The sequence below is a fragment of the Corapipo altera genome, unplaced genomic scaffold (genome assembly GCF_003945725.1).
Source record: "Corapipo altera isolate COAL_440 unplaced genomic scaffold, ASM394572v1 62, whole genome shotgun sequence".
Lineage (NCBI taxonomy): Eukaryota > Metazoa > Chordata > Aves > Passeriformes > Pipridae > Corapipo > Corapipo altera.
The window spans coordinates 1,688,375-1,713,416 of record NW_020884894.1 but is presented as its reverse complement, the minus strand read 5'-3'; the positions used below and the strand labels follow the sequence as shown (position 1 = coordinate 1,713,416).

General features: G+C 40.8%; 1 protein-coding gene across 2 annotated transcripts in view; it reads left to right on the top strand.

Moving 5' to 3' along the window:
* The first annotated feature begins 14,132 nt into the window (after positions 1-14,132).
* The window catches only part of NKD1 (NKD1, WNT signaling pathway inhibitor), a 111,966-nt gene continuing 101,056 nt past the window's right edge, over positions 14,133-25,042 (top strand). Inside the window, exons 1-3 of one of the 2 annotated variants that reach the window (XM_027646788.1) lie at positions 14,133-14,427; positions 14,569-14,601; positions 14,838-14,995. In XM_027646788.1, the coding sequence (XP_027502589.1) occupies positions 14,403-14,427; positions 14,569-14,601; positions 14,838-14,995 (216 nt within the window). In that variant the 5' untranslated portion in view covers positions 14,133-14,402. The remainder of the gene's footprint in view (positions 14,428-14,568; positions 14,602-14,837; positions 14,996-25,042) is intronic. The other variant, XM_027646787.1, reaches the window with a different exon arrangement.

The window sequence follows — 25,042 nt, the reverse complement described above, 5'->3', positions numbered from 1 at the left end:
GCGAAAAAAAAAAAAGTTACGTATAAAGAGTATATAGAAATGTAAGAGCAAGGGAAGGAATTTGTGCTGAAAGCAAAATCTCCAACTCTGTAAATGTCTGACCATTTAAAACTAGGGGAATCACTGTAAGTGCTTCTTGCTCCCTAACACATCCATTCTCATATTGGATGGTTTCTGTAGCCCTTTATACCCATTGTGGCGAATTGCCAGAAAAAGGCATACTTTAGCTGCTCCTTATTAAGAAAAGCATCTGAGGAAAATTTCTGAGAACTAGATTTTCAGGTATATTTCTTCTACATTTTCATGTTCTTAAAAAAGATTTTTTGTTGCTACCAAAGGAGCTTCAGCACAAATATCTCCAGGTTTGAAAGCAAGAATGGAAAGCATTGTTTACTGATAATTTGTAAAGTTTTGTATAAATTTTAGAGCATATTTTATGTATAGAGGATGTGCACATCTGCCAGCAGAATAAGGGCTCGTGTCTGAACTGCCAACAGCAATATACTGCGCATGTATCAGGAAGGGTTTGTCAACTGCTCCCTTCTTTTAATTTGCACGGTTAGTGCTGTGAGGTTTATGCAAGGCGGCTCTCAGGGGAGGGGACTGAAAGTTCTTTGAAGTCCTTTGTGGTGGCTGTCTAATCTGGAGAAGAGGATTACTTTCTTTCTGCCAGAAGCACATGACAGTTTGGTAATTAATGAGCATCATAAAGTTCTCTTTTTCTATTAGATACCCATTAGTAAACCTGGGATGGTTGTCATTTTGGACAAAACCATGCATATCCTCATTTTATCCCAACATCAAAGGGGATCTCCTACTGTCTGATGCTGAATGCTCTAATTGTGTTTGCGTTTGGTGGAGTTGGTGCAGAATGCATCTGAAACAAGCCTTGGCATAAACTGTAGGTCCTGTGATTGGACACACAGCCTGAGCCTTCCCAGAGCTAACAGCTTAAATGAGTGGTGGGTTTCTCTATTATTTTAAACATACTGCTCTCTTCCTCTTCTGTCTGTCTGTTTATGCTATTTGTTTTCCTTTGAGAATACAGAAATTAACATACTTTCCACATCCATATCATGCTGGAAAAAGGAAAGCACTGTGTTGGGCTATTTCCCTTTCCCCTTTTGATATAGTATTACAAAAAGTCTTTCTTTAGGATTTAAGAGCATTTCAGGTATTAAAGCTCTCTTGGGTTGTCTTTTTCACATTATTCTGAAAGTACAGAATGGTTTCCTGCTCTTTATATTTGGCTCTTTTATATTGAAACAGTTGAAAAGTCCTAGTCTGTGGACTTTTTCTTTTTGAGAAAATGTCACCCTTTCTTCCAAAGGTTCCAGTTTCTGAATGCAGTGTAGTTTCTTCAACTGCATTTAATCTCCTTTAGAAATAAGAAGAATGGCTAAGCAGCCCATTTTATATATTCTGAATTTAAGATTTTTTTGAAGGTCAGATGCTCATCCTACACTCAAAATCTGTGCCAAATACAGGCAGCAAAGAACTCAAGGATGCAAGAGCCTTTTCTATACATGAGGTTGGACCAGAAAGCTCCACTGTAATGAAATGTGATGGCTTCAGAGGGACTGTTCAGTTGTGAATCCTAAAGAGGAATATACATACTTAAGATTCCTTTTAGGTTTTTTTCCTCTTATATTATTTTATCTTTTTAATAGGATTATGTCTGTACTATTTTGAGTATCTGATGGGCACAGAGTTCTTGTTCAGGGTTAGTCTGGATGCTATATGTTGTGACTGTTAACTCAGTATTAGCAAACAAAATATTATTAATTTTTGCATCTCATCGGTGAAAAAGCCCTGGTGTTCTAACAAAGCAACTGTACAAGTCTTCAGTATAAAAATAAACAAAATAAAGCTAACTGGCTTTAGCTAGCCAAAGTGTTTAACATAATCAGAGGCACCTTGCAGTTTGGGTGGGAGGAAAACTGGAAAAAATAAGATGTTCTTCCTTTATAGTTGAGCTGGAATAGACAGACTGAAATGCTTATAAAATGAAAGTATACCTTCCTCACTAAAATTCCCGGAAAGATGAATTTAGGTAAATAAAGAATCAGATTAAACAGAATTGGAAACTATTTTTTCAGATGATATGTTAAATCTTTAAAATAAGATAAAATAATAAATATAATTATTATATTTGTTATATCTAGGGCCTGAACTTTCAATCATGATTTCTGAGTCATCTTTGCCCTTAAGAGATGAAAGGGATGAGTAATACTATTGAAGATACAAAACCGCGTGTAAATATAATCCCTGTATTCTCTCATGTTTCAAATTGGAACTGGTCAGAAAATTTATTGTGGGACAGCTCTTCACTGCAAAATGGTAAGCCATATAAATGCTACACTTTTGACAATTTTCTATGTATTAAAATAATGGAGCAGAATATTTAAGTAGACTTGAAACAGAAACTATTTTTATTTTTGGAATAGAATATTTTTACCTTGTAAAGTAGCTTTTTAAACCCACTGTTTAAAATTAGGAAGACAAACTGTTTTGTAATAGAAAAAACTAAAAATCAGAAAAATCAGTTTCAACTCAAAAAAAATGAAAAAATTATGAAAATGTGAAGTGTTTTTTCCTCTTTTAGAACAATAAAAAAATCTGTGAAATTTCCTACAAAGCAGAAAATCTACTTTCTGCACAGCTCAGATCCCAGCTGTAAACTTGACAAAGGCTTGGACCATTGCAGCAGTTTTTAAATTCTTATATTTACTTGTAATACTTACTTCGCATTCATTTACTTTAAATGAATGCAGGCAGTCACATCTGGATTATTTTAATTGCTAAAGTGAAAACTATGGATGTCCGGGATATTATGTGGTCCTTGCAAAATCAGTCTCCTGCCAGTTTGTACACAAAAGACTTCTCAGGTTTGTACATTGAGTTTGTAATAGAGTCTGGACACAGCCTTCAGGTGTGTTCCACAGTGTAGACTCCAGCAACCCTTATCAATGTGGGGGTGGGTTGGAAAAGCCAAAGCCCACTTGGACTCAAATTGAGCAAAGAATGGGAGGAGCAACAAGAAGGGCTTCTGCAAGTTTATCAGCAGGTAGAAATGTGGATCTGCTACAAAATGAGGTGTTGGGCTCTTTGACAAAAGACACAGAGAAGGCCAGGGTACTCAGTGACCTCTTCGGTTCTTCCTCTACTGGTAAGACCAACCTTCAGCAATCCCAGGTTCCTGAGTCCCATGAGAAAGTCTGAAGCAATGAAGACTTGCCTTCAGTGGAATAATGTCAGGTTCCCCCAGTGGAATAACATCAGCTTAGGAAGTGTTTAAAGAAGCTGGATGTACACGAGTGAGTGGGAACTGAGGGGATGCACTCACGAGGGAGCTGCCTGATGTCATTGTGATATCTCAATTCTCCTTGAAAGGTCATGGCTATTGGGGGAGGTTTCTGAGGACTGAAGCAAAGCAAATGTGACACATAACTTCATGGAGGGCAAAAAGGAGAATCTGAGAATTACAGGCCAGTCAACTTCACCTTGATCTCAGGGAAGGCTATGGAGAAAATTCTCCTGGAAGCTATTTTCAAGTATGCTAAGGACAGAAGGTGACTGGGAGTACTTGGCATTGATTATGAAGTGGGGAAGTAATCCCTGGGAAACCTGGTAGCCTTCTATAATGAAATGTGGATGTTGCAGTGGATATTGTTTATCTTGACTTTAGTAAAACTTTTGATAGTCTAACATAGTAACATCCTTGCTGACTAACTGATGAATTGTGATCTAGATGAGTGGACAGGGAGCTGAACTGAAACCTGGCTGAACTGCTGGGTTCAGAGTCTTGTGATCAGCAGTATGAAGTCCATCTGGAGGCAACAGCAGTGCTGTGCCCACAGAACCAATACAGGAGCCAAATAATGTTAAAACTCTTTGTCAATGACCAGGAGGAGGTTATGTAATCTTTTAGGTTGTTAGTCCCGTTTGACCTGATTTAAGACTGATAAATTTAAACTCCTAAACTGTTTGCCAGGGGGCCATAATTCTGAGTACATTTCCATTGTGTGAAAGATGAGCTATTAAAATATGAGACTTTATAGTAAAGAGAATATAGAATTTATAAACAAAAGTTCCATTATCCGTCTCATTGGTTTGTGCTACAGAAAAGAATTTGTGGAGAACCATAGGGTATTCAACAATAATCCAACAGCGGGGAAGAGCTGAAGTATATTCTCTTTCCATAGAGATTTATGCTGATTTGTAGAATTTTAAATCCAGTTTTATTAATGCCTTCCCACTCTCAGTAGGAAATACTCAGAACATACGAGGAAACTGTCTTATGAAACAAGATTTTATTTTAATAATGTGGATATTATTGTACAGCTACTCAGACACAAAGAGAATGAATTGTACCTCATGGGTCTCTTGAAATCAGTATGGAGCCTCCAGACCAGCTCAGTGGCTTAGCTGAACTCAGTGCAAGAATTTTCTTCCTCTCTTCCATGGCGACAATACTAATTGAACTTCAATTGGTCTGAAACACTCATGATCCACTTTATGTTTTTGTGGGAGGTAGATTATGAATTGCTGAACCAGGGCAATGATCTCTAACAGTGACCAAAAGCAGATGCCTGGGGAAGAATATAATAGGGTTAATATATCCTGATACTTCCACTCAATCATCTCAGTCTCTCACAAGTTGTTATTCAGGGAATTCTTGAGTTTGAAATGGCTTCTACATATTTAGAAAGTGTCAGTGGATTTCCTTTATGTTGGTTTGCCCATGTTTTCTTGAGCCTATTGTGTAAGGTAGGGTACTCCTACTCTTTAGCTGGTTAGGAACATCAGAGGACTAAAGTTTGCACGGTTCTTTCCTGTGTTTTCTCGGCTTGAGGTTGATGGGAGTGACTGGGCTGGTCACTGGACAGTATCTGTCTGCACAAGGAGGCTGATTAGAGCAGGCCCTGAGACCAGAGCAGTTAGAAACTTTTCATGATGACATTCTTGCTCCTTGCAGAAACAGAAAATACCCCTTGAAACATTCCACAACAGCCACAACTATACATACAGAAATTGGCTTAACACGCATTAACTGTCTTAACTGTCTTAACTTTACACATTGTCTGTCTTCTGTATGGTGACAAAGGTGTGATCTCTCAGGCTTTTGTACATGCTGACTTCAGCCTTGTTCAGTAGCCTAGTAGCAATTTATTCCTTCTGATCTCCTAAATATTTTGCAGTACATATCATCAGGAGAATTATTTTTGTGTTAAAAAAAAATCATCTCTCCCTTCAAGACCAGAGGGAAAAGGAACCTTAAAGTCTTACTCCATGTGCAAAATGGAATGCATCTCACCCAGCTTTAGCTACCTCCAGTATCCTCACTTGATCTAGTTACCTACTCTCAAGCATAGCCAAGTGAGGGGAATAGCCTGTTCATCTGACCTATTTTAAATGTCTATATTAAGAGGAGACAAATCATATCCTAATAGGTACTTTTAGAAGATGATTCACCTCAACTTCATAAAGACATATGAAATAGGTCACATGAATCACCCATTTCTCTCCATTTACTGTAGAGGGAGATGAATTCTACCTAGTGTATTCTCAGGAGTTTGTTTGTATGTTTTAAAATCTACATTTGGTTGAATAAATAATAGACTATTTCTGATCTATTACTGTGTGAAGGCAGTATTAGCCTCAGTGATCCAGCCCACAGTCCTGTATCTGCCTCACAATACTGAAGGAGTCTTACAGGGAAGGATTCTCTTAAGACATTGCAAGAAGCTTCAAAGAGTGAGGGCAGTAGGTAATACTGTGAGGAAGTACAAGGTGTGTGGTTAATGTGCCTGAGGTCTTTCACTTGTCTGACCTTTGGCTGATGGAAGAGAGGTAAAAGGCAAAGCCTGCTAGGATGCACCCTGCCTTTGCAGGATGCTGGCAGAAATGCTGCCCTGGTCAGACGTGGTCTGGCACCAGTTCAAAACCACCATGGCAAAGTTATGAGTGCCAGGAGAAGAATTGAGAGCTTGTTAGTTTTATGCAAATTGCAGAATTCCTGTAGCTTCTGTCATGTATTTGAAAATACACAATGCAAAAGGACACAGAGTGTGGAATAGAGCAGCAAAGTGGATCTCCATGGGTTATCTTCATTCAAACTAGTGCAGCCTGTCTGAATGCAATGATCATGGCATTAATGACATAAGAAAATGTTGCTGTTGTGCAGTGAAGAGACCAGCACACAGATTAATGTGTAATGGATTAGGCAGATGCAAAGTCTTGTAACACTGACAGTTAATGGTAAAAGAAAAGCTGAAAAGTATAAATTAAATGTTGAAAGAGTTTACTTGGTCAGTTCGTATCTGACCATCTGCCGGAAGTTTCCTTGTAAAATTGAAGAAGTCTTTTGTTTTAAGCTCATTTGAGATAGTGTCTTGTCTGCATAAGACAGTGTTGTGGTTCCATTGGATGCATCTTGTAAGAAAAAAATATTGTCAAAAATATTTTGACAACAAAGCTGTTTTTCACAGCAAAGTTTAGAGCATATATGTGAACAGCAAAGATACTTTAGAGCAAGGTGTTTGTGCTGTGCTGGTTGCCTCAATATAGTTGAACTGCATTAGTGGTTTCTGCTTTTCTCGCAAGGAATTCAGTGCACACGGCGTTCTGTCTGTGTCTCATCACCTGGAGTGTGTGTGTGCTGTGCTGGGCAGTGCTAACACGCTCTTCACTTCTGCTCTGTGCCTCCACCTCCCTGGGTCTATACCTGAAACGAGTCTATTGCTGATTCAACAGCTTTGGTAAGCTGCACAAATGCTGAGCACTGAGCCAGGACCACACCTTCTGTGCCCCTTCCATGCAGAATCTGTAGTCAACGGTTGGGATCTTTCTTGTCCTAGTCTTGTGTAATTCATTCCCAGGACTGTCTGTGGGCTACAGGCAGCCCAGATCTGCTCAGTGCCACAGAGTAGAAGCACACACAGTGAAATGGAGAAGGTCTGCTCTCTGTGCCTCTGCTCCTCACCTCTATCACCTGCTGCATCACAGGCTTTGCATCAACACCACTCCTTAATGTGCACAGCATACCTGTGGGGAAAATCGGTAGTAAGCAAAAATTCCACGTGAAAACAGCTTGAAAATAAACCTGAATGTTTATTCTGCTCTATCTCAATGTTCAAAAGAAGGCATTCTTTTATAGGCGAGTTTATTTTAGAATGACAAAATATTTGTGGCAAGTTACTGGTGCCAGATTTGTACAGTAAAATGGTGGTCTAGGCACAGTTTTTAGAGTAAAGTTTTCTTTCCCAGTATGATATGGTTATGAGTGTTTTTGAAAACACTTTGGAATTGTTCTAATTCCTACAGAGCTTAAAAGGTAGTTTTACTAACATTTTTCATCCTTTTCAGATACCTATTAAGTTCAACACTTCTTACACTTACTTATTTGTAAGCACAGCACCAACCCTGTTTACTATAGCAACAGAACTTCAATAAACTTTATGCTTATTTTTAAAAAAACAAGCAAAACTAACATAGAAGTGCTGTGCTGAACCAACACACATTGAATTCAAGCCTTTCACATTTCATGAGAGTTTTGCAAATGCTATCATATTGAAAATCATGCCTGAGTGTCTGTCAAACTCTGTAGTTTCAAATCTGTTGGTTACAGAGGTGGTGCCTAAATACAAAACATAGGTGCAGATCCTGAATGTTACATTTTCTTTCTAAAGTTAGCGAATTTGTCAATATGGGACAATACAAGTAAATGTATAAGACTTTACCAGGCCATAGTTGTAAATAATAGGACAGTGATCAAGTGACTTTCTCCTTCCTCCACCCCTTCCTGTGGGTTGCCACTTTGTCAGAAGTGACTTTGCACTAGCAGTGTGCTCCCTGTGTAAGGTCTGACTGGTCTTACTCTGTTCCCATGCCAATTATTTTTCTAGCAATAATTTTTCCTTTTTAGAAAGAAAAGCCTCAGTGAGTCACAAAATGAAAAATTAAAACACAAATCCAGCGTCTTGTAGATTGAAAAAACCCCAACAGCATTGATCAAGCAGCAGCAGAGTGGAGGAGCTCAGCTGGCTTATCTGACAGGAGCCATTTGCTTTAACGCAAGACACGTTTCTTTTGTCCTTGTGCAGTGAGTATCCTCTAGAATGGCTATGAAAAGTAATAGGGAATTGTATGATTTAATGGTGACCCTCAGTGCCATGCTTTGAACAGACCTATGTTGTTCTATGTTGTCAGCTGTGGAGTGGGGCTCTCTTCAGTCATCAAAGCATTTAGCAGAGTTTACAGTCTGCTGTTTACATTATTGGCCAGTACTTTACTCTCCTGAATACAGTTTAACTATTCCACCGCCCCTGTGATGAGTATTCTTTTCGGCAGCAGCAGTCCTCACAGCCTTGGAACATTGTTTTTGGACACAAACATACACAAGTTATTAGAACACAAGATCAAAGGAGGTGTCCCACTGTCTTCCTTTCAATGCTCCCATTGTGTTTGTATGCTGAAGCCTGCTAGAGAGTTAGAACCAGAGAAGGGGGAGAAGGGGGGAGGAAACCTTTGTACAAAGGTACTTGTCACTGAGAGAAGCCCATAAAAGATGATGTGAGAAAAGACACCAGGTGGAATATAAACCACCCTTATTGTTAAGAAATGCAAATAAAAATCCTCTCCTATATTAAAACTTTCTTACTTGTCATTTCTTAGACGCTAAAGGAAAGGTTCTGATTATTGAAGTCATGGCAGTACTTTTTGCTTTGCTTCTTTTCTTTTTATGTGTAGCACACTATACATGATGTTGGCAAAAGTTATTTTTCCTCTTTCTCTGCATATTGTTACAGTTGTTAGCAAATTTCATCTCAGCAAAATATCCACTGGAAAAAAAAACTCAGAAAAATCACACTTTAAATTATCTCAAAGATTCCATTTTATGAAGGACATTCACAGTTTTGGATTTGTAAATAAACTGCAAGTTCATTTTATTTGGATAGGAACTGTATTTTCCTTAGGGAAACTTTGACAGAAAAATTCCCAGTAATTTTGTATTATCTTTGAATTAATTTTGGTGGATCTGCGGTCAGATTCCAAGCAAATAGATTCTAGATCCAACACCCAGTAAAATATACTGAAAAAGTCAGTTGCTTTTAAGTTGCTGGGAAAGCCCTGGCCCAGCTTCCTCAGCTATAGAGAGATACATGTTAGTAAGAGTCTCTCACCTGTTTTAGGCAGCATCAACTGTTTTTTTCACCTTTCCAGTTTTCTGATGAGCTGAAATCTGGATTATTGAGTTGGCAATGCAAAGTCCTTTGAAAGAGAAGTTGCAGGACACAACAGGTGACAATTAGTAATTCACAGCAACAAAGCACTTCTAAACTGAAGCCTTCACTGAAGGCAGTTGCTGACCTGGACTTTCAGATGGAGAGAACAAAGATTAACCTGGCATGAACCTATATCCTCATCACCATGGATTCTTCCATTTCAAGACTTCTAAGATTCATTTCCCTGAATACAATGAAAAGAAGATGTGATACTACCTGGGAGGGAGTATTTTTGTTGAAGGCAGTACAGAGGACAACTAGCTGTCTCTTGGTGGTTCTTGTAGAAAACATCTAATCTGCTGAATCAGCACTTGTCACCCTGGACTACCAGCCCTTTTAAACCCAAGAACTATCTCTATCTGATGGGTTTTCTTGGCTTGAAGATAGGTAAAAGAGAAAATACTTTGATAATGGAAGCTGTATCCACTGGAGTATGGACACATAGTGGTTTAGCAATCTGAGGCTATGAAGTTTGCCAGGGTTTTCTCCAGCCAATCATCACAGGCTCTCAGAAAATGTATAGGGATAATCTTAAAGAAGGCCTGGAAAAAATTTCTCATGGTACCTGAGCATGTGTAATATCTGGCAAGTGATGTAGTGAATGTGCTCATTTGTGATAGACATCTTTCTGCTGCACAGGCACTGTGTGAACTTGCTGATCAGTCTTCCTTCCCCCTCTAGGGTTAGGGCAGTTGCTGACATCCTAGAAAAACCCAAGGAAAACCTGTGAAGCAAGTATGTTCAGAGTTGAAAGGATGCCATAGTGCAGACTCATGCCAAAGCTTTGAGGCAAGAAGCCAAGGCTGCAAAGTTACTAAAACCAGTAGGTGCTAACATGCCAGATTGCAAAGATGCCTGAGGCAAAAGTGGTGAAAAAACTGCCAAAACCATGGGTACCAAGGACAAAGGCCCAATAGTTAAAACAGTGTCTTGTGACAGACATCCCATTTGTAAGTGTTAGGAATGAGCAATCAAAGCACTATATGGTCACCAAAACAAAATTTAAATGTTCTTAAAAGGATCGGTCATAACTTTGAGAGCAGGATAGTGATTGAGACAATTGTTGAAAGGATATCATGGCTGCAGGCAATTCTTTGTTGATGGAGTAAAAAGGGGTTGGTTGGAAAGTGGTTGAAAGGGAGGTCGTGTGTGGTTTGTGACCATCTGTGATTCTGAGATAGATGAGGATAAAAATTCTGTATCAGCTGGACCCTGAAAATCTTAAGAGCTTAGATATGTTTGACATTGTCCCCAGTAATGGTGCTGAGAGCACCAGAAGCATCTTTAGAAACATGGAATTTTATAAGTTTTTCCTTTCATAACTGAGCAACCTTTTCTTAAAGCACTTCTGTACAGCATGGACTTAGATTACTTAACACAGAGGAGTAGCCATGCAGCTTGCAGGTTACTGCCTCTATGTGTACATTTTATTTTTTTTTTTAGAATTACATGGGTTTTTTTCCACTTTAAAAAACACATGTCAACCCTCACTTCTTCTAGAGGTCGTCCAGCATGACCTGCATGCCACTTCCAGATGGAAGAGAACAGCACCTGACTGTGGCAGGCCAATACCCAACTTCTTTCACCTCCAGCTGGATGGGAGCATGGCAGGAGAAGGGAAGAAAAGGAAAGAGATAAAGCAGAAGAACTGGAAAGCAGTATCCTAGCACTTACCCCATTACCCAGGTAGGAAAACCAGTGTGATGCTTTCATCTATCATATGTATTAGCCCTCCTCTCTCTGCTCCTACATGTGGGAAGCAGCAGCCTGGAGGGAAGAGAGGCTTTGCTGCCATCCTGTCTCAGGCACCAAGCAGAGCCCTATTCTGCCATGGGTGTCAGTGATTCTGGCATGTGGCCTGTGTGCTGTACAGGGCTCCTCCACTGGTCACAGGGACTTTCTGAGTGTGTCAGTGAAGCCTGCAACAGTTTCTTCTTGGTCTAACCAATGATATAACTCTTGCTATTGCAAATATTGCAATTAATTTTGCTATGCTATTGAATATTGAAAATTAATTCCCAGAGTGGTCTTATTCACTTGCTCCTTGGCTAAAATACATTTCCTATCATCAACTATTTTATAGTATAGTGAGGTTCAAAAGGGTTTTCCATCTTCTGAAAAAGTAGAGCATAGTTAGCACTAATGAAAGGGCAATGAATAATACTCTACGTCATAACTTTCTAACTTTAAGAATTCCACTGGGGTCACTGGGTTGAATTAGAGACCCTTTAATCATCAGTACTGTTCTGTGAATGGTCTACTTTACTCTGATATTTTACTAGACGTCACTACTTAACACACTTGTGGCTCCATGGAAGAAAAAACAAAAGGCTTAGTATGCCTCGAGGTCCCTGTAGTTTGAGGATCATTATAATTCTACTGAGTCAAATCTTGACGTCCCTGTTTAGTTACACCATGCTAAATCCTCCTGAAGTCAACTGGAATTTGTCTAAGCAAAACCATGGTAAGAATCGTGAGATTTGACTATTTAAGAATAGCTAAAAGTTTCTCTTTTCCAGGTGGAGGAAAAATTAGTTGCAGTTGAGATTCATACTCAGAGTAATCTAACTTGATTGTAATTTTGTTACTCCTGTGCCCAAGCAGTACAGTTATGAATCCCATTTGTACACAGAGTCAGTTACTGACATTTAGAATTCTTTTGTCACATTTGCTCTCCTGTGGAAACCTTGGTTTTGTGGGGTCTGTAATCGCCTGTAACTAAAAAGGGCTTGCTTTAAACTCTAACAAATGTTGCATATGTGAAAGCAGTACTGCACAAGAGTGACAGTGTTACCAACACATGTCCTTCATCTCCATAACTGGGACACAAGTGGACCTCTGTAATCTGCTGTGAAAGCAAGGACTTCTTCCCCCAGCCACTTGTTCAGACCTGCGGAACTCGTGACATTTCTAAGGCCTCGTTTTGTTCCTAAGAGCTGAATGATGGAGGCATCATTTCACAAGATAAATGGATAAATTTCTTGTAAACAGTGATATTCCAAATAAAATATTTGCTGATGAAGTTTTAAAAGGGTACTTGAGTCTATGCCAAGCTGAGGAGAAAATAAAATTGGTATTACAATTTAAAATTTCTTAATACGCATCAAAGAGTTTTTACAAGTTTTCACAGTCTAGGTGAGGCTTATGCCCCAAGGAGCCTTGCTTCATCTAAATCACTTTCTTCCCCTCTTTCTCCTCCCCAAAACAAGAGGCAATCTTCAAAGGAACAAATATGTCATTTTAAATACACAACAGAAAAAATGGGCCAAATAAATTATTAAAATACGTAAAAAAGAGATTCACAGAAGCATGTTATTAGCTATTTGACAAGTGATTGATGCTGTTGCAATGGCTGCATTTCATAATGCAAGTGTTTCCTCTGCTAGACAGATAAATAGTTGAAATAATGGGAGAAATGACTTTGCAATCATCCAAAGAACGATTTGGCTTTAAATGGTTCATTTAATGGCATTGCATTGGCTGTGCTGTGTAGTTGTTTCATACCAGAACTTCACCACATCCATGTGCTTTGCAATTCCTTCTAAAAATGAGCTCCAAGCCTGACCCTCCTCTCCCGGTCCCAATTCCCTGCAGAAGTGTTACTACATATGCTTTGAATCTTTTTTTCAGATGAGCTCCCAAGTCTAACTCCTTCCTCCCTGTGCTTGAAACGTATGGATTTGAAAGCACAGATGTGGCCTTGAAGTTTTTGGACCAGGCCCATCTGGGTCAAACCCTACATAGTTTGACTAGTAGTTTCTTGACTAAAATTCTCAGAAGTGTTCATTTTTTCTTGTTCTGAATCTACTATGCACTCCCTTTTATCTCTCCTAGTTGAACTACAAGGATCTCAAGGGAGATGTGATTTTCATAAACAGAAAAATAATGACCAGACAGAAGAAGGAAGCAAATTTTTAATGACTGTGAGAATTGTCTTTATGAAGCATCAAGTTTCCTTTTAGTTTATGCTATATGTAAAAAATATACCATTCATAAATTGGAGAAGAAGGGGAGATTCTTTGTAAATCTAATCTGCTTAACTAATAATTAAAAAAAGCTGAGAGAGACTTTGTCCTGTTGCTGCATTTTGAGTCACTGAGAAAGGGTTCCGGATCTGACCCTGCAAACTGCATTTTGGCGTTAACAGTGACTTCACTAGGATCACTTGTGTGCGAAGGGATGCCCGTGAAAAACAGTTTGCAGGACTAAGTCAATAGACTTTTCCAACTGCTTTTCCAGACATGCTGGCTTCCTTCGCAATCCAGATACCGCCAAGTAGGGACACGAGGGGTTCAGCCCCGCGCCCGAGCAGAGGGGAGGCAGCGTGCGGACATCCCGGGGCGCGCTGCGCGCTGTCCGGGTCCCTCGGCATCCCCGGCGAGGAGGCGCGGCCGGGAGGCGACCCCGCGGCCCGTGCGGGGACGCTGGTTTCGGGCGGGCGGGGGCGGCGGGACCCGCGGGGGCCGAGCGGCCCCCAAGAGCGGCCCCGCAGGGAGCGAGCGCTGCCCGCGGGCCCCGCGCACCCGCGGAGGGCGGTGCTGCCCGGCGGGAGGGAGGCCGGGGACAGTTCCGCGCATTGTCCGCCCGGGGCTGCGCGGGGCGCGGAGCGGGGCCGGCCCCGCCGCCCGTGCCTGGCTGGAAGTGAAACGCGCCCCTGCTGCTCCTTTTTCTTTTTTTTTTTTTCCTTTTTTTTTTCTTTCTTCTTCTTTTTTTTTTTTTTTTTTCCTTTCTTCCTTTTTGAGCCTCCAAAAGGCTCACTCGCCCCTTTCATCTGCCGCCGCGGCCCAATGGGAAGGCGGAGGCTGCCTGCAAGTGGTCTAATCTCAATGAGGTGTCAATCATGTTCCCCGGTGGGTGAAGTAAGGTCTTTTGTAACCGCCTCTGTCTTTGGGAAAGAGAGGAGAGAGGAGGAAGGCTGGGGCGGAGAGGGGGACGCCGGACCGTGCTGCAGGAGAGGAGCTGAGATTTGAGCTCGCTTGTGCTTAGCAGGGAGAAGCGGAGCACATGGATTTCTAAACACGCTGGGATTTTATATATCTACAAAAATAACAACAAGCGAACCTGACCCTACTGAACACAGTCAAATGAATCGTAATTGCAGATCAATGCAGAGAGATGGGGAAACTTCACTCGAAACATGGTTAGTTCCTTTCACTTGCTACTTCCTTAGCCCCTTCCCCTTATTCGGATTTTTACTCGGTTTGTTGCTGTGATTTTATACTGGTATCTAACGATCTTCCTTTATTATTTCCCTCACACACTTTCCTCCGGATCTGCCTAGCTGCCGTTTGTAAACCCAGAGAAAGTCCAGAAGGTAGGGATGGCTCCTTACTGCCAGTAACTTTGAACGCCTTCCCGCGGTCCGCCCGGCTGCCCCCGGCCCCCTGCCCTCCTCTTCCCTCAACTTTCCGCCGCGGTTTGCGCTCTCCGTGCCCGCCCCGGCTCCGGCTCCAGCCCCGGCTCCAGCCTCAGCCCGGCCGGGAGCGGGGATTGCCGCGGGGGCCGGCCGGGCTCTGCGGGCGCTCAGCGGCGGCATTGTCTCTTTTCTAGGTGATAGTTTTGCGGTGAACGCCTCTCTGGCTCGCAAAGGGCTGGAGGACTGGATGGTGAAGCAGAAATACTCCGGGGGCAGCAGCAGCGGCGGCAGCAGCTCTGGACTCCAGCAAGGCTGCCAGCACCGGGCCGTTTGCAGGCTCTCCAGCGCCAGGGTATGTCAGCTTCCTCGCTGCCCACCCCCCCCCGCCCCTTCCTTTTGAAATAGTGAAAAGCGAAAGCTCTTTCTACATCCCTCTTTCCCTCCCAAGGGGCGGTTGTGCAAAGGAAGGTTTTCTTTGCCCAAATGTTGCTCCAAGGGGCTGCCCCGTGGGTGGTTTCCTTCTGTCCTTTGATGAAGTTAGGAGCTGCAGAGCAAACTTGGTGAGGGTACAAAAGCCTGAGGAGTAAGGGAACCTGACTGCTGGTGTCTGGGCAGTACGATTAGAACAAAACCCTTTACAAACAGGAACAAACAGAGAATCTCTGGGAAAAGCCCCGCAGCCTGCCAGTGTGTGCAAGCTCGCGAAGCCAGATTAGTGCACAAGTTTGCCTATGATATTTTGGCAGGAAAGGAGAAGTCCCTGAAGAGTGTATAGTAATTTATTTGCTCTTTGCTAATAATGTGTGGCTGACTTTCTCCATAAGAGTTACTGTATATGTCACTTGTCCTGGCTGTTACCATATTGGTCGCTTTCCACCCCTTCTCTTTCCTTCAGCTCTCCATGTAAACCAGGTCTGGAAGAAATATTTTAGTTGCCTTTTTCTTTTATTTATCCTGAATGTTGTCTCTTTAAACAAAAAGGCATGATGGGAGGTAAACATCAATAAGCTCTGGATCACACCCTGAAACACTTTGAGGACCATATCTAAGAATTGTTAAATCTGTTTACCTCCCATCATGCCTTTTTGTTTAAAGAGACAACATTCAGGATAAATAAAAGAAAAAGGCATGATGGGAGGTAAACAGATTTAACAATTCTTAGATATGGTCCTCAAAGTGTTTCAGGGTGTGATCCAGAGCTTATTGATGTTTACTGAAAGACTCCCATTGACTTTAGATCAAGCCCTGAAAGCTTCATCACTGGAAAGGTAACCTGAGAGATGGGGAGATTGGAATCTGTGCTTCCCAGCAAGCAGTGTGGCTCTGAAAGCACAAGCAGAGCAGGGCCACCAAACCTCCTGCAGGCTCTTTGCTTTGTCAGCTACCAGTTGTATTGTCAGAAGCTTGGACTTCTTGTGTCTCAGGAAAAATTAACTCACAAGTGGAGAATACCACATTTCAGATGGGATGTTAAAGTGAGTAGAAGATGTGTAGTACAGTAAAAGATAATGATGACTTTTTAGGTTCCACCAGTATTGTATTTCAAGGAGGATAAATTGTGAGAGTCCCTAGAAGCAGGGCAAAGGGTGTGTTTGTAATTGATGAGTATAATCACCATTGGCTTGCAGGTATGGTTGGTTGAAGTGATTTTTATTGTGCTTTACTTGGAAACAATTACGTCCAAAGAAAGAAGTTCTCATTTCTAATAGAACATAAATGTATGATGCAGATGCAAAGAGTAGAAACACATGCTTTTAATTATTTTTCAATTATCACAGTTTTTGTAAGTCATGCTTTTTAGATGTGTTCTACCTTTCACATGTATATTTCCTAGAAAAGAAGCTCAACTTGCCAAACTAAAACCATAGGTTTAAAATACAAGAATTAAAGGTAAAAAGCTCTGACCTTAGTTTGCGAAATATATTTTCTTCCACAAAGATAATTTGCTTTCTGAAAATAAGGAGAAAATATCTTTTGTCAAAGATACTTTCTATTAATGACACTCTTCAGTTGTCAGCTTCACGAGGTCTGCTCAGCTGGAATGACAGTAGAAAGTATTTTTCTTCTTACTAAAGAGGAAGTCCTCCTCATGATGGCTCAGCAATTAGCAAGCCATTAACTAAATATTAGTCTGCAGTTTTAGTATGTTATAAAACTGTAAATAGGTTTAAGTGTTTTTAAAAGCACTGATCCCATGAGGCTTTTTACTGTCATCCTTATAGAGCTGTTTCTGAATGTCAAAAATATTTGCCATTTACTGCCTAATGTATTTGGTAGTATCTATATGCACATATAGCCTGCTAATTTATGTAGTTTAATTGTCATCCTGTCACAGGCACGCTGGGACAGCTACATTAAAGTTCCTTTAAAATATGAACTTTTGGAATATGGAAGGATGCATTTCTAATCCTACATTGGAACCAGATGTGCCATATGTACAGTCATTTTGACAAGGATTATGAAGTCACAGCTATTGACTCCATAACTGAGATTGTATGATTGCTTCTCTTATGAGATCTCTTTGATCTCTTGTATAATTATTTGAAATTACAAAGTGAATTGTAGCCTAACCTCTTGGTTCTTCATTCACCTCAAGATGTAGAAATAGTAGTTGCTTCTACTAATGGTTTACTCACTGGGGATTGTGTGGGACAGTTGTATAGTCTCAACATCGACCAAAATTCATCATAAAATGTTCATCCTAAAATAAGCTTAAAACTCTCTGTGAAGTGTTACAGTTGAAACTTGGCTTCTCAGTAAAACATTCCTTTGCCTTCAAATATGTCCGAGTTGCTGCATTTGTGACTTACAGCAGAAAAAGTTAGATCAAACTCTGATGAAAACATCTGCATTCACAGAAGCATCCAGCTGAATTAAAAAAAAAAATCCTAGAAATAATTTTCCTACTAGGAATTCTTAACTAGAGCTTTGTTGATGGTGGTTTTGTTAGGAAGTAGGGCATATTTGGTAGAATCCAATTCACTCCAAAGACCTGTTCATGGGAGAGGAGAGCACTTAGTGTCTTCCAAGTCTGAAACTTCAGAGATTTGAATAATTTTTGTCAAAACTTGGGTGTGATAGTGCAATTTGACATATATTACTCTATATAAGCCAAAAATTCTGTCTAGGTTGTAATTGGAAGGCTGTTTCCTTGAAGAGCAGAGGCACTGAGTTGTTTTGGTGAAGTTAGTCGTACAGGGGAGATGACACTGAAGTTCAGGGGATTCATGTAGCGTTTTACAAGAGGAATGAGTGACTAATACAGGAAAACAATAAAGTTTCATTTGTAGTCCTCTCTAGAATGATTGAATTTAAAATAGTTGTGGAGGGGAGGCCTTTACATCAGTTCACTCAAGGGGTGTTTGGCTCAAGCAGAGCTCAATTATACAACAACTTTTCTCCTCCTGAATGGAATTTTTGAGAGTTTCTTGGCTAGAGCAGACTTCCCTCAGCTGATGCGTTGTCCATGTTGTGTCCTGTCCATCTGTGTCTCCCTCCTCCGATTCACTGAAAGAACAGTCATTAGTGTCCAGCTACTACCAAACACACCAGCCATCTGAGAAGGGTCTCCTGGTAAACTGCTGGGTGAAGGCATGAGCCAGAGGAATGGGAGCATGTCCCAGATATGCACTCGAGGTGTGTGTGAAGCTGTCGGTGCTGGGCTGGGAGCTCTGATCTCATTAAACCATTGCCACCCGCCCAGCAGGGGCTGCTCTGCTCTAAACGTTTTAATGACTCTGGAGGCCGAGGGCTGGGCTGCAGCCTTCCACATCATGTAGGATTAAATAAAAAAGGAATTCTGTTCCATCCATGAAAAGTATGAGGTCCAGAGTCAACTTCTAGTTCAAAGCTAATTGAAACCACTGAGGCTGTAAATCTGTTAGAGCAACTGAATACACATCTTTTGCTGCTTCATGACAGAGCTACCTTGTACCCAGAACAGTTTTCTGATGCTGTGGATTATCCTGTATAATTCTTAAGCTTAAGTTTACTCAGTGTGTTTACTTTTGCAAACTATTTTTGGAGATGAACATTGTTTGCAAATATTCAAGTATTTATTTATTTAACTGAGAAGTAGTTCAGTGCTAGAGGGACAAATATTAAATATGACATTTGCTTAGTTCAATTCATTTTTATCTTTAAAGCCATAAGAAATTTTACTGGTTTCTTGTGTGTCTCATTCAGATCTGTGCTTGGGAATGGAAAAAATATTGTGTTTTTAATTAATACTTAAACCAACTCTCAGTGAGTCCCATTGAAGGTAATCATTTTGGGTAAAATAGGAAAGACTTTAGCTTACCGCTTCTACTGGGCTCTTTGGTGCTAGTGATCCGCTTGTTCAACCCTAATTGATATTAATTAGAGTTGAGTATCTGGTTTGGGACTAATACAGTATGAAATGCTGAGGCACATCAGTACTTCAGAGGTGGGGCTTCTTCTCCATTTGTTCTGTGCCTGTAACTGCCAGTGACATTAATGGGCATTCCTTGCATGGCTGAGAGGAGACAACACCAGTGTCAACTTCACTGCTCCTCTAGTATGATCAATCTTAAATTAAAAAAAAAAAATCCTTCCCAGTCCCCCACTGCTAAATAGCATATGTGTGTGTGTGCATATTAAAAATACATCGCCTTCTGGAAGACACAGCTGGGGAGGTCATTCATCCAAAATGAAAATAATAAACAGAAAAGAGACTTCTTTAGTGGTATGTACATACTGTGGCTTAAAGGCTGTTGAAATGGGAGATGTAATTGTAGCACTATTTTGGGGTGATTTCAGGGGTGGAATGACATTTGAAAGATTGCCTTCGTACTGATATGGTGACAAGAGCAATGAAAATTTCCTTGGATGCTATCTTGTGTGACTGCTTGAAGTGATCTTTTTAACCGAAATATTTTCAAGTCCATTAATGTCAGTATTGTATAGATAATTATTTTTATTGACTCTGAGGATTAAAATAAACAACAGACTCAGCAGTGACAGATATTGGTAAGACTAAAAAGTATTTTAATACACACAAATGTTCTGTGTGGCGTTCAAAATAAAATTGCCAAACTTTGTATTGATAGAGAGAAAAGTAGAATCTTATTTAGTGTTGAAATTTGGCGCCAGCAAACCAAGATAATTTAATTAGTGGTGCACACAGTATATCTTGACAACTCTGGTTTGGGAAAATTATAATATGAATATTAACAATCAAAGAGTCTCTGAAAGTATTAGTGCCATGGTGATGAGATTAGTGAATTGGCCAATACTGTAGCAGAAAGCTGGATTCCAAGGGAATTATCCTTGAATGATACCAGTTGGTGCAATTAAAAGCCACAATTCAGTTGCCATATGGAAAGTGTTAGGCATCCTTACATGGTTTCAAAGCTATGTGCCAGAGGTTAAATTGACATATGAAGAAAAGCATAAATTAAATATTTTTTGTTATGACATTAAAAGTTGACTTTGCTTGAGCCATATGGAGGAGGTGGATGGAAGACAGTCTGTATTTCATCAGGGCTCGTTTTATAGGTCTTTCAGATTTACTGTGGTGCACTTTTAATTTGGCATGTTGATTGGAAAGCTGAATGGCCCGTGAAGTTTCTGCAAATAGTCTCATTAAAGTAACTTTTTTTTGATCTCTTAACAACCCTCTCTATCCCACCTCCTCTAAAGTGGAGTTAGTTTGGTGTTTGTAAGAAGAAAGCATATTCTGTGTAGTAGCTGGATGAAGTCCTCATCTATGTCTTTTGGGCTCCTGATAGTCCCTGTTGGCTTAGTGAAACCTTAATTCTTCTGGATAAGAAAGCCTTGGTTATGGAGTACACTTTCTTCTGTAAATTGGGATGAAAAGTAACAACAATATGGTATATTCTTTAATGTCTTAAATGTAAATAATTTAGTCCAGACTTCATGCTAGAACTTTAGTTATAACAAAAATGGGACATTTGCAGCACATGATTGTCGACATATGGGAATGTTCTTTTCAGCAGCATTCATTAATAGAAGGGTTTTCTGTAGGTTTTGAGATCTGTAATAAGACCCAGGAGAAGCTCGGTAAGTGGCTATTTGTAGGCACCCTTCAGAAGAAGATCTTAGTTGACTTTTATGATTTCTTTTGAGTTGGGTTATGAACAGAGGAAAGAGAAGTCTCTTGAGTACTGAAACTTTGTAGGAGTTAGTTTTTCCAAAGCTGGGGAAATAATTGTTCGGTGATGATATTTAAATCAAAATGGAACGTTGTTCCCAGTGCTGCAGATGTTGGCCTTTATAGAAATCCTTGCAGATGGATTTTGCTTCGTGAATGTCAGCATCAAAAGTGGTTGCAAAGTAAATGGTAGATGTTCACATGTACAGAATACTTGAAGTACTTTTTTTTTTTTTGTAATGGAACCGCTTTTCTAGTTGATATACTTGTTACTCTAAATACTTGTGAGTTTTCAAACTATGTGATATTTATGGATATCTTTTCGTGGAAAGTGAGGCATAGTTTTAGCTAAAAAAATAATGTGAAGAAATGGTCAAATATACTTTCTCTGTGAATTTATTTAGTCATATCTGCCAACATTGGCAGCAAAACTAAGCTTGTATTTACTCCTGCAGATTAACTACAGCTATGGGAGACTGAGTTGGCCTGTATTCCATTCAAGAATTATTAACCAAGTTCCAAATGCAAAATCTTCATTGTGTCTGATTTCTGAGCCAGCAAAGCATGTTTGTATTGCAGTATCTCATGACATTTGTCTTGTGGTGGTGGAACGCCAGTGGTGTTGGCTGTGCTGAAAGGGCTGTGCATTTAGTGTAAGCTAAGAGAAAAGGGAAATGATTTGTGCATGTTCAACTACTGCTCTCCTGGTCTCTCTGCAAGGGGTGCAGTTGTACAGTACGTTCACTCTTTGTAAGCTTCTGGATTTATTGTCATCAGAGCAATATGACATATAAATTGTCTTCTAATTTGAAGATGACACTTCCGAACATGTGAGACATCCTTTTTTGAGTTGGAAGAGTCCTGTACAGTTAGTGTCTTCCAAACAGGCTGCTGTCATGTAACCACATGTACACTGTTCAATAAGGACTGATCCGTTGGCTTACTATGGGAGTGGACATTCCCACAGGCTTATATCTGCAAAGAAGTGTTCAGCTAGATTCCTTAATCCCTGTAAGTTTGTGTCTCACATGAACTGATGGGTGCCTATCATATGTCAGAAATACTTCTGGTTTAGTCATACAGAATCCAGTTGTTTGAGGAAGGGAATGCTGCAGTCTCTTGTTGGGAGGTCCTATAACACTTGTGAAATTGAGTAGCACTGGTTTCGTTTGTGTTTGTCAGAGTAAGCAGAAATGAGACAAGGAAGGCCAAGGCCCATCTGGAATTAAATCTGGCCAAGGATGTCAAAGAAAACAAGAAGGGCTTCTTCAAATATATCAGTAACGAAAGGTTAACTAAGGATAATGTGGGCCCATTACTAAAAGGAGGAGGGACCTTGGTAACAGAGGATGCAGAGAAGGTAGAGCTACCAAATGCCTTCTTTGCATTGGCCTACATTGACAAGACCAGCCCTCAGGAATCTCTGGCCCAGGAGAACAGGGTGAAAGAATATTGGAAGGAAGACTTTCCCTGAGAGGAGTAGCCAATACCTCAGAGTGCTGGGCAGCCCTTCAGAAGGACCTTGACAGGTTGGAGAGATGGGCAGAGAAGAACTATCTGAAGTTCAGCAAAGGCAAGGCATGGTCCTGCACCTGGGGAGGAACAACTTCATGCACCAGGAGAGAGTGGGGCTGTCCTGCTGGAGAGCAGCTCTGCCGAGAAGGACCTGGGGGTCCTGGTGGACAACAAGCTGTCCCTGAGCCAGCAGTGTGTCCTGGGGCACAAGAAGCTTGATGAGATCCTGGGATGCATTAGGAAGAGTGTTGACAGCAGGTTGAGGGATGTGATCCTGCCCCTAAGCCCTGGTGAGACACATCTGAAGTGCTCTGTGCAGTTCTGAGCTCCTTAGGACAGGAGAGACATGGAACTCCTGGATTCCAGGGGAGACTGCAAGGATGATCAAGGGACTTGAGCACCTCTCTTATGAGGAAAGACTGAGAGAGCTGGGCCTGTTCAGCCTTGAGAAGAGGCAGCTGAGAGGGGACCTCCTCAATGTCTATCAGTATCTGAAGGGGTGTGTTAAGAGGCTGGAGCCAGGCTTCTCTTGCTGATGCCAAGCAATAGGACAAAAGGCAGTGGGCAGAAACAGATGCACAGCAAGTTCCACTTGCACATCTTTACTGTGTAGTGACCACGAACAGATTGCCCAGAGAGGTTCTGGAGTCTCCATCACCAGAGATATTCAAGAACCATCTGCATGCAAACCTGATCCGTGTGCTCTAGGATGACCCAGTTCATGCAGGGAGTTTGGACCAGATGACCCTGCACCATTGTGATGTCTTCCAACTTGACCATTTTGCGATTCTGTGGTGTGGCCTACTGTATATTATAGGGCAATAAACAATCCTATTGTTTTAGTCTATAAAACTTTTGGTGCAATAAATATTTTTGCTCCTCAGATGACCAGACAGTGGCCACAGGAGACTGAAACAGCATCGGTCAATGGCCAAGAGAGCCCTGCAAAAATATGTGTAAAAGCTCCCACCACACACTAATCTCTCAGCAGGGGTAAGAAAAGACCCTGTGGTTCCCTGGTCCAAACCAAGGTCCCTGCTAAACATATATGAGAAGGAGTTTTCCTTAAACCTGAAGCTGTTAATAAAATTTAATACTTGTGGACAAGACTTACCGGGCCAGCAGTTTTTCTACTTTTTGTCAAAGCTCTGGTAGTTCAGTAATTTTCTCCAATAGCCCTTCTCAATCAGAGAATTCAATGGAACTTTGAAGCTCATCGAGCTGACTGCAAGAGGGTGTCTTGCCTATATCTTGAATAGGGCTATGTATCTGTCTTGTTTAAATGGGTTTGGATTTCAATGCAGCCTCAGTGGCTCTGGTCCCTTGTATCATTTGCAATGAGAAGGCATTGAGAATGTGAGATCCTCCCTTAAATGTGGGAGATCAGTTTTGTTTTGAGGAAAATTTGTAGCAGAGAACTTCTAAAGTGCCTGGAATTTTCAGCCATGTATCCTTGGACTTCTAACTAACAAATACAGGCAGTGTATGTTACTTTAGCTCAGAGGTGGATTGGCATGTGGTCAGAACAGTCTGTGCACTGTCCATCCAGAGAAATACTTTGTATTTTGTGATTAGGGCGGAATTTAATGCATTTGGGGGCATTACTGTGGCAGCTTTAAAGGGATTAAGTATATTGAGGTCCCTATTAAAGTATAACATTGTGATTCAAGATCTGTGAAAGAAAATCATGCATGGGTGTTTGATCTTGGGGTGCAGCCACACATGCTGTGAGGCATAAAATAAGGGGATAGACTCAGTAGGGAAGTGACAGAACAAAGTACTGTCTTGCAGGAGAAATGGGATTTGGGAGCAGCCTCGGATCTTTTGATCCATACTCTGATGCGAATGATGAGTGGTACAGAGGTGACAGATTTGTCTTGGGGGAGGAAGGAGAACGGTGGGTAGTGTGTCGCATTGCCCTCGGAGATAGTTTGCTGTCTGATTCCCCAAAGGTTTGACAGTGATAGATAAGGACTAAGCCTCTTCTTGTCCTACCTTAAAAAATCTTTTATAGTTCCAGGACAGTCAGTTCCAAGAGTTAGGTAAAGAAGGTAGTAGCTGTAAAGCTAAGCCTTATGCGTTAAGTGCATATAAAGAACAAATGCCTTTTTGGGGGAGTGGGAATTTTCTCTGAGCATAGAGTGTCCCGGTCCTGAGCTCACAGAATAACAAGCAGTCTCTGTGTTGCGTAAGATGCTGTGGTTAAGCCTGTATCAGTGTTTCTGTAATAAACTACTCTTTTTGAAACAATAAATAATAATTTTGCTTGTGAACTTTCCAAGTCTCTCTCTGTTCATATAGTGTACGTGTGTGTACACTACAGACACTCATTCCCCTGTAAAGAGAGAACATCAGAGTCTAGCAAACAGAGTATCTGTCATTCCAGCTGAGCAAAGGTCTAAGGCAATAACCCAAAATATCCTGGAAGAAATTCTAAAAAGCATTGAAGAAATCAATCGTCTGATCCTAGAGGAAGGTCTTTGATGTAATCCCAGTAAGTTTATACTGGGAGCCTGCCTATTTCTTTATGGTCAACCCTAGACTTTCTATATGAAAAGTGGATCAAATAATTTCATGAGCTCCTGCTATAAAAAAAGAGGGTTGATAATTTTCTAAAGCGTACACACTGTTTAAATGTAGATTGTGGCTTTTAGCAGAAGCCCAGGTGGGGAGGAAAGGCTATTCAAAACAAGTACTTACAGGAAAATAAATAATACTTTGATATTTTTTCCCATGGAAAAACTGTGCCTC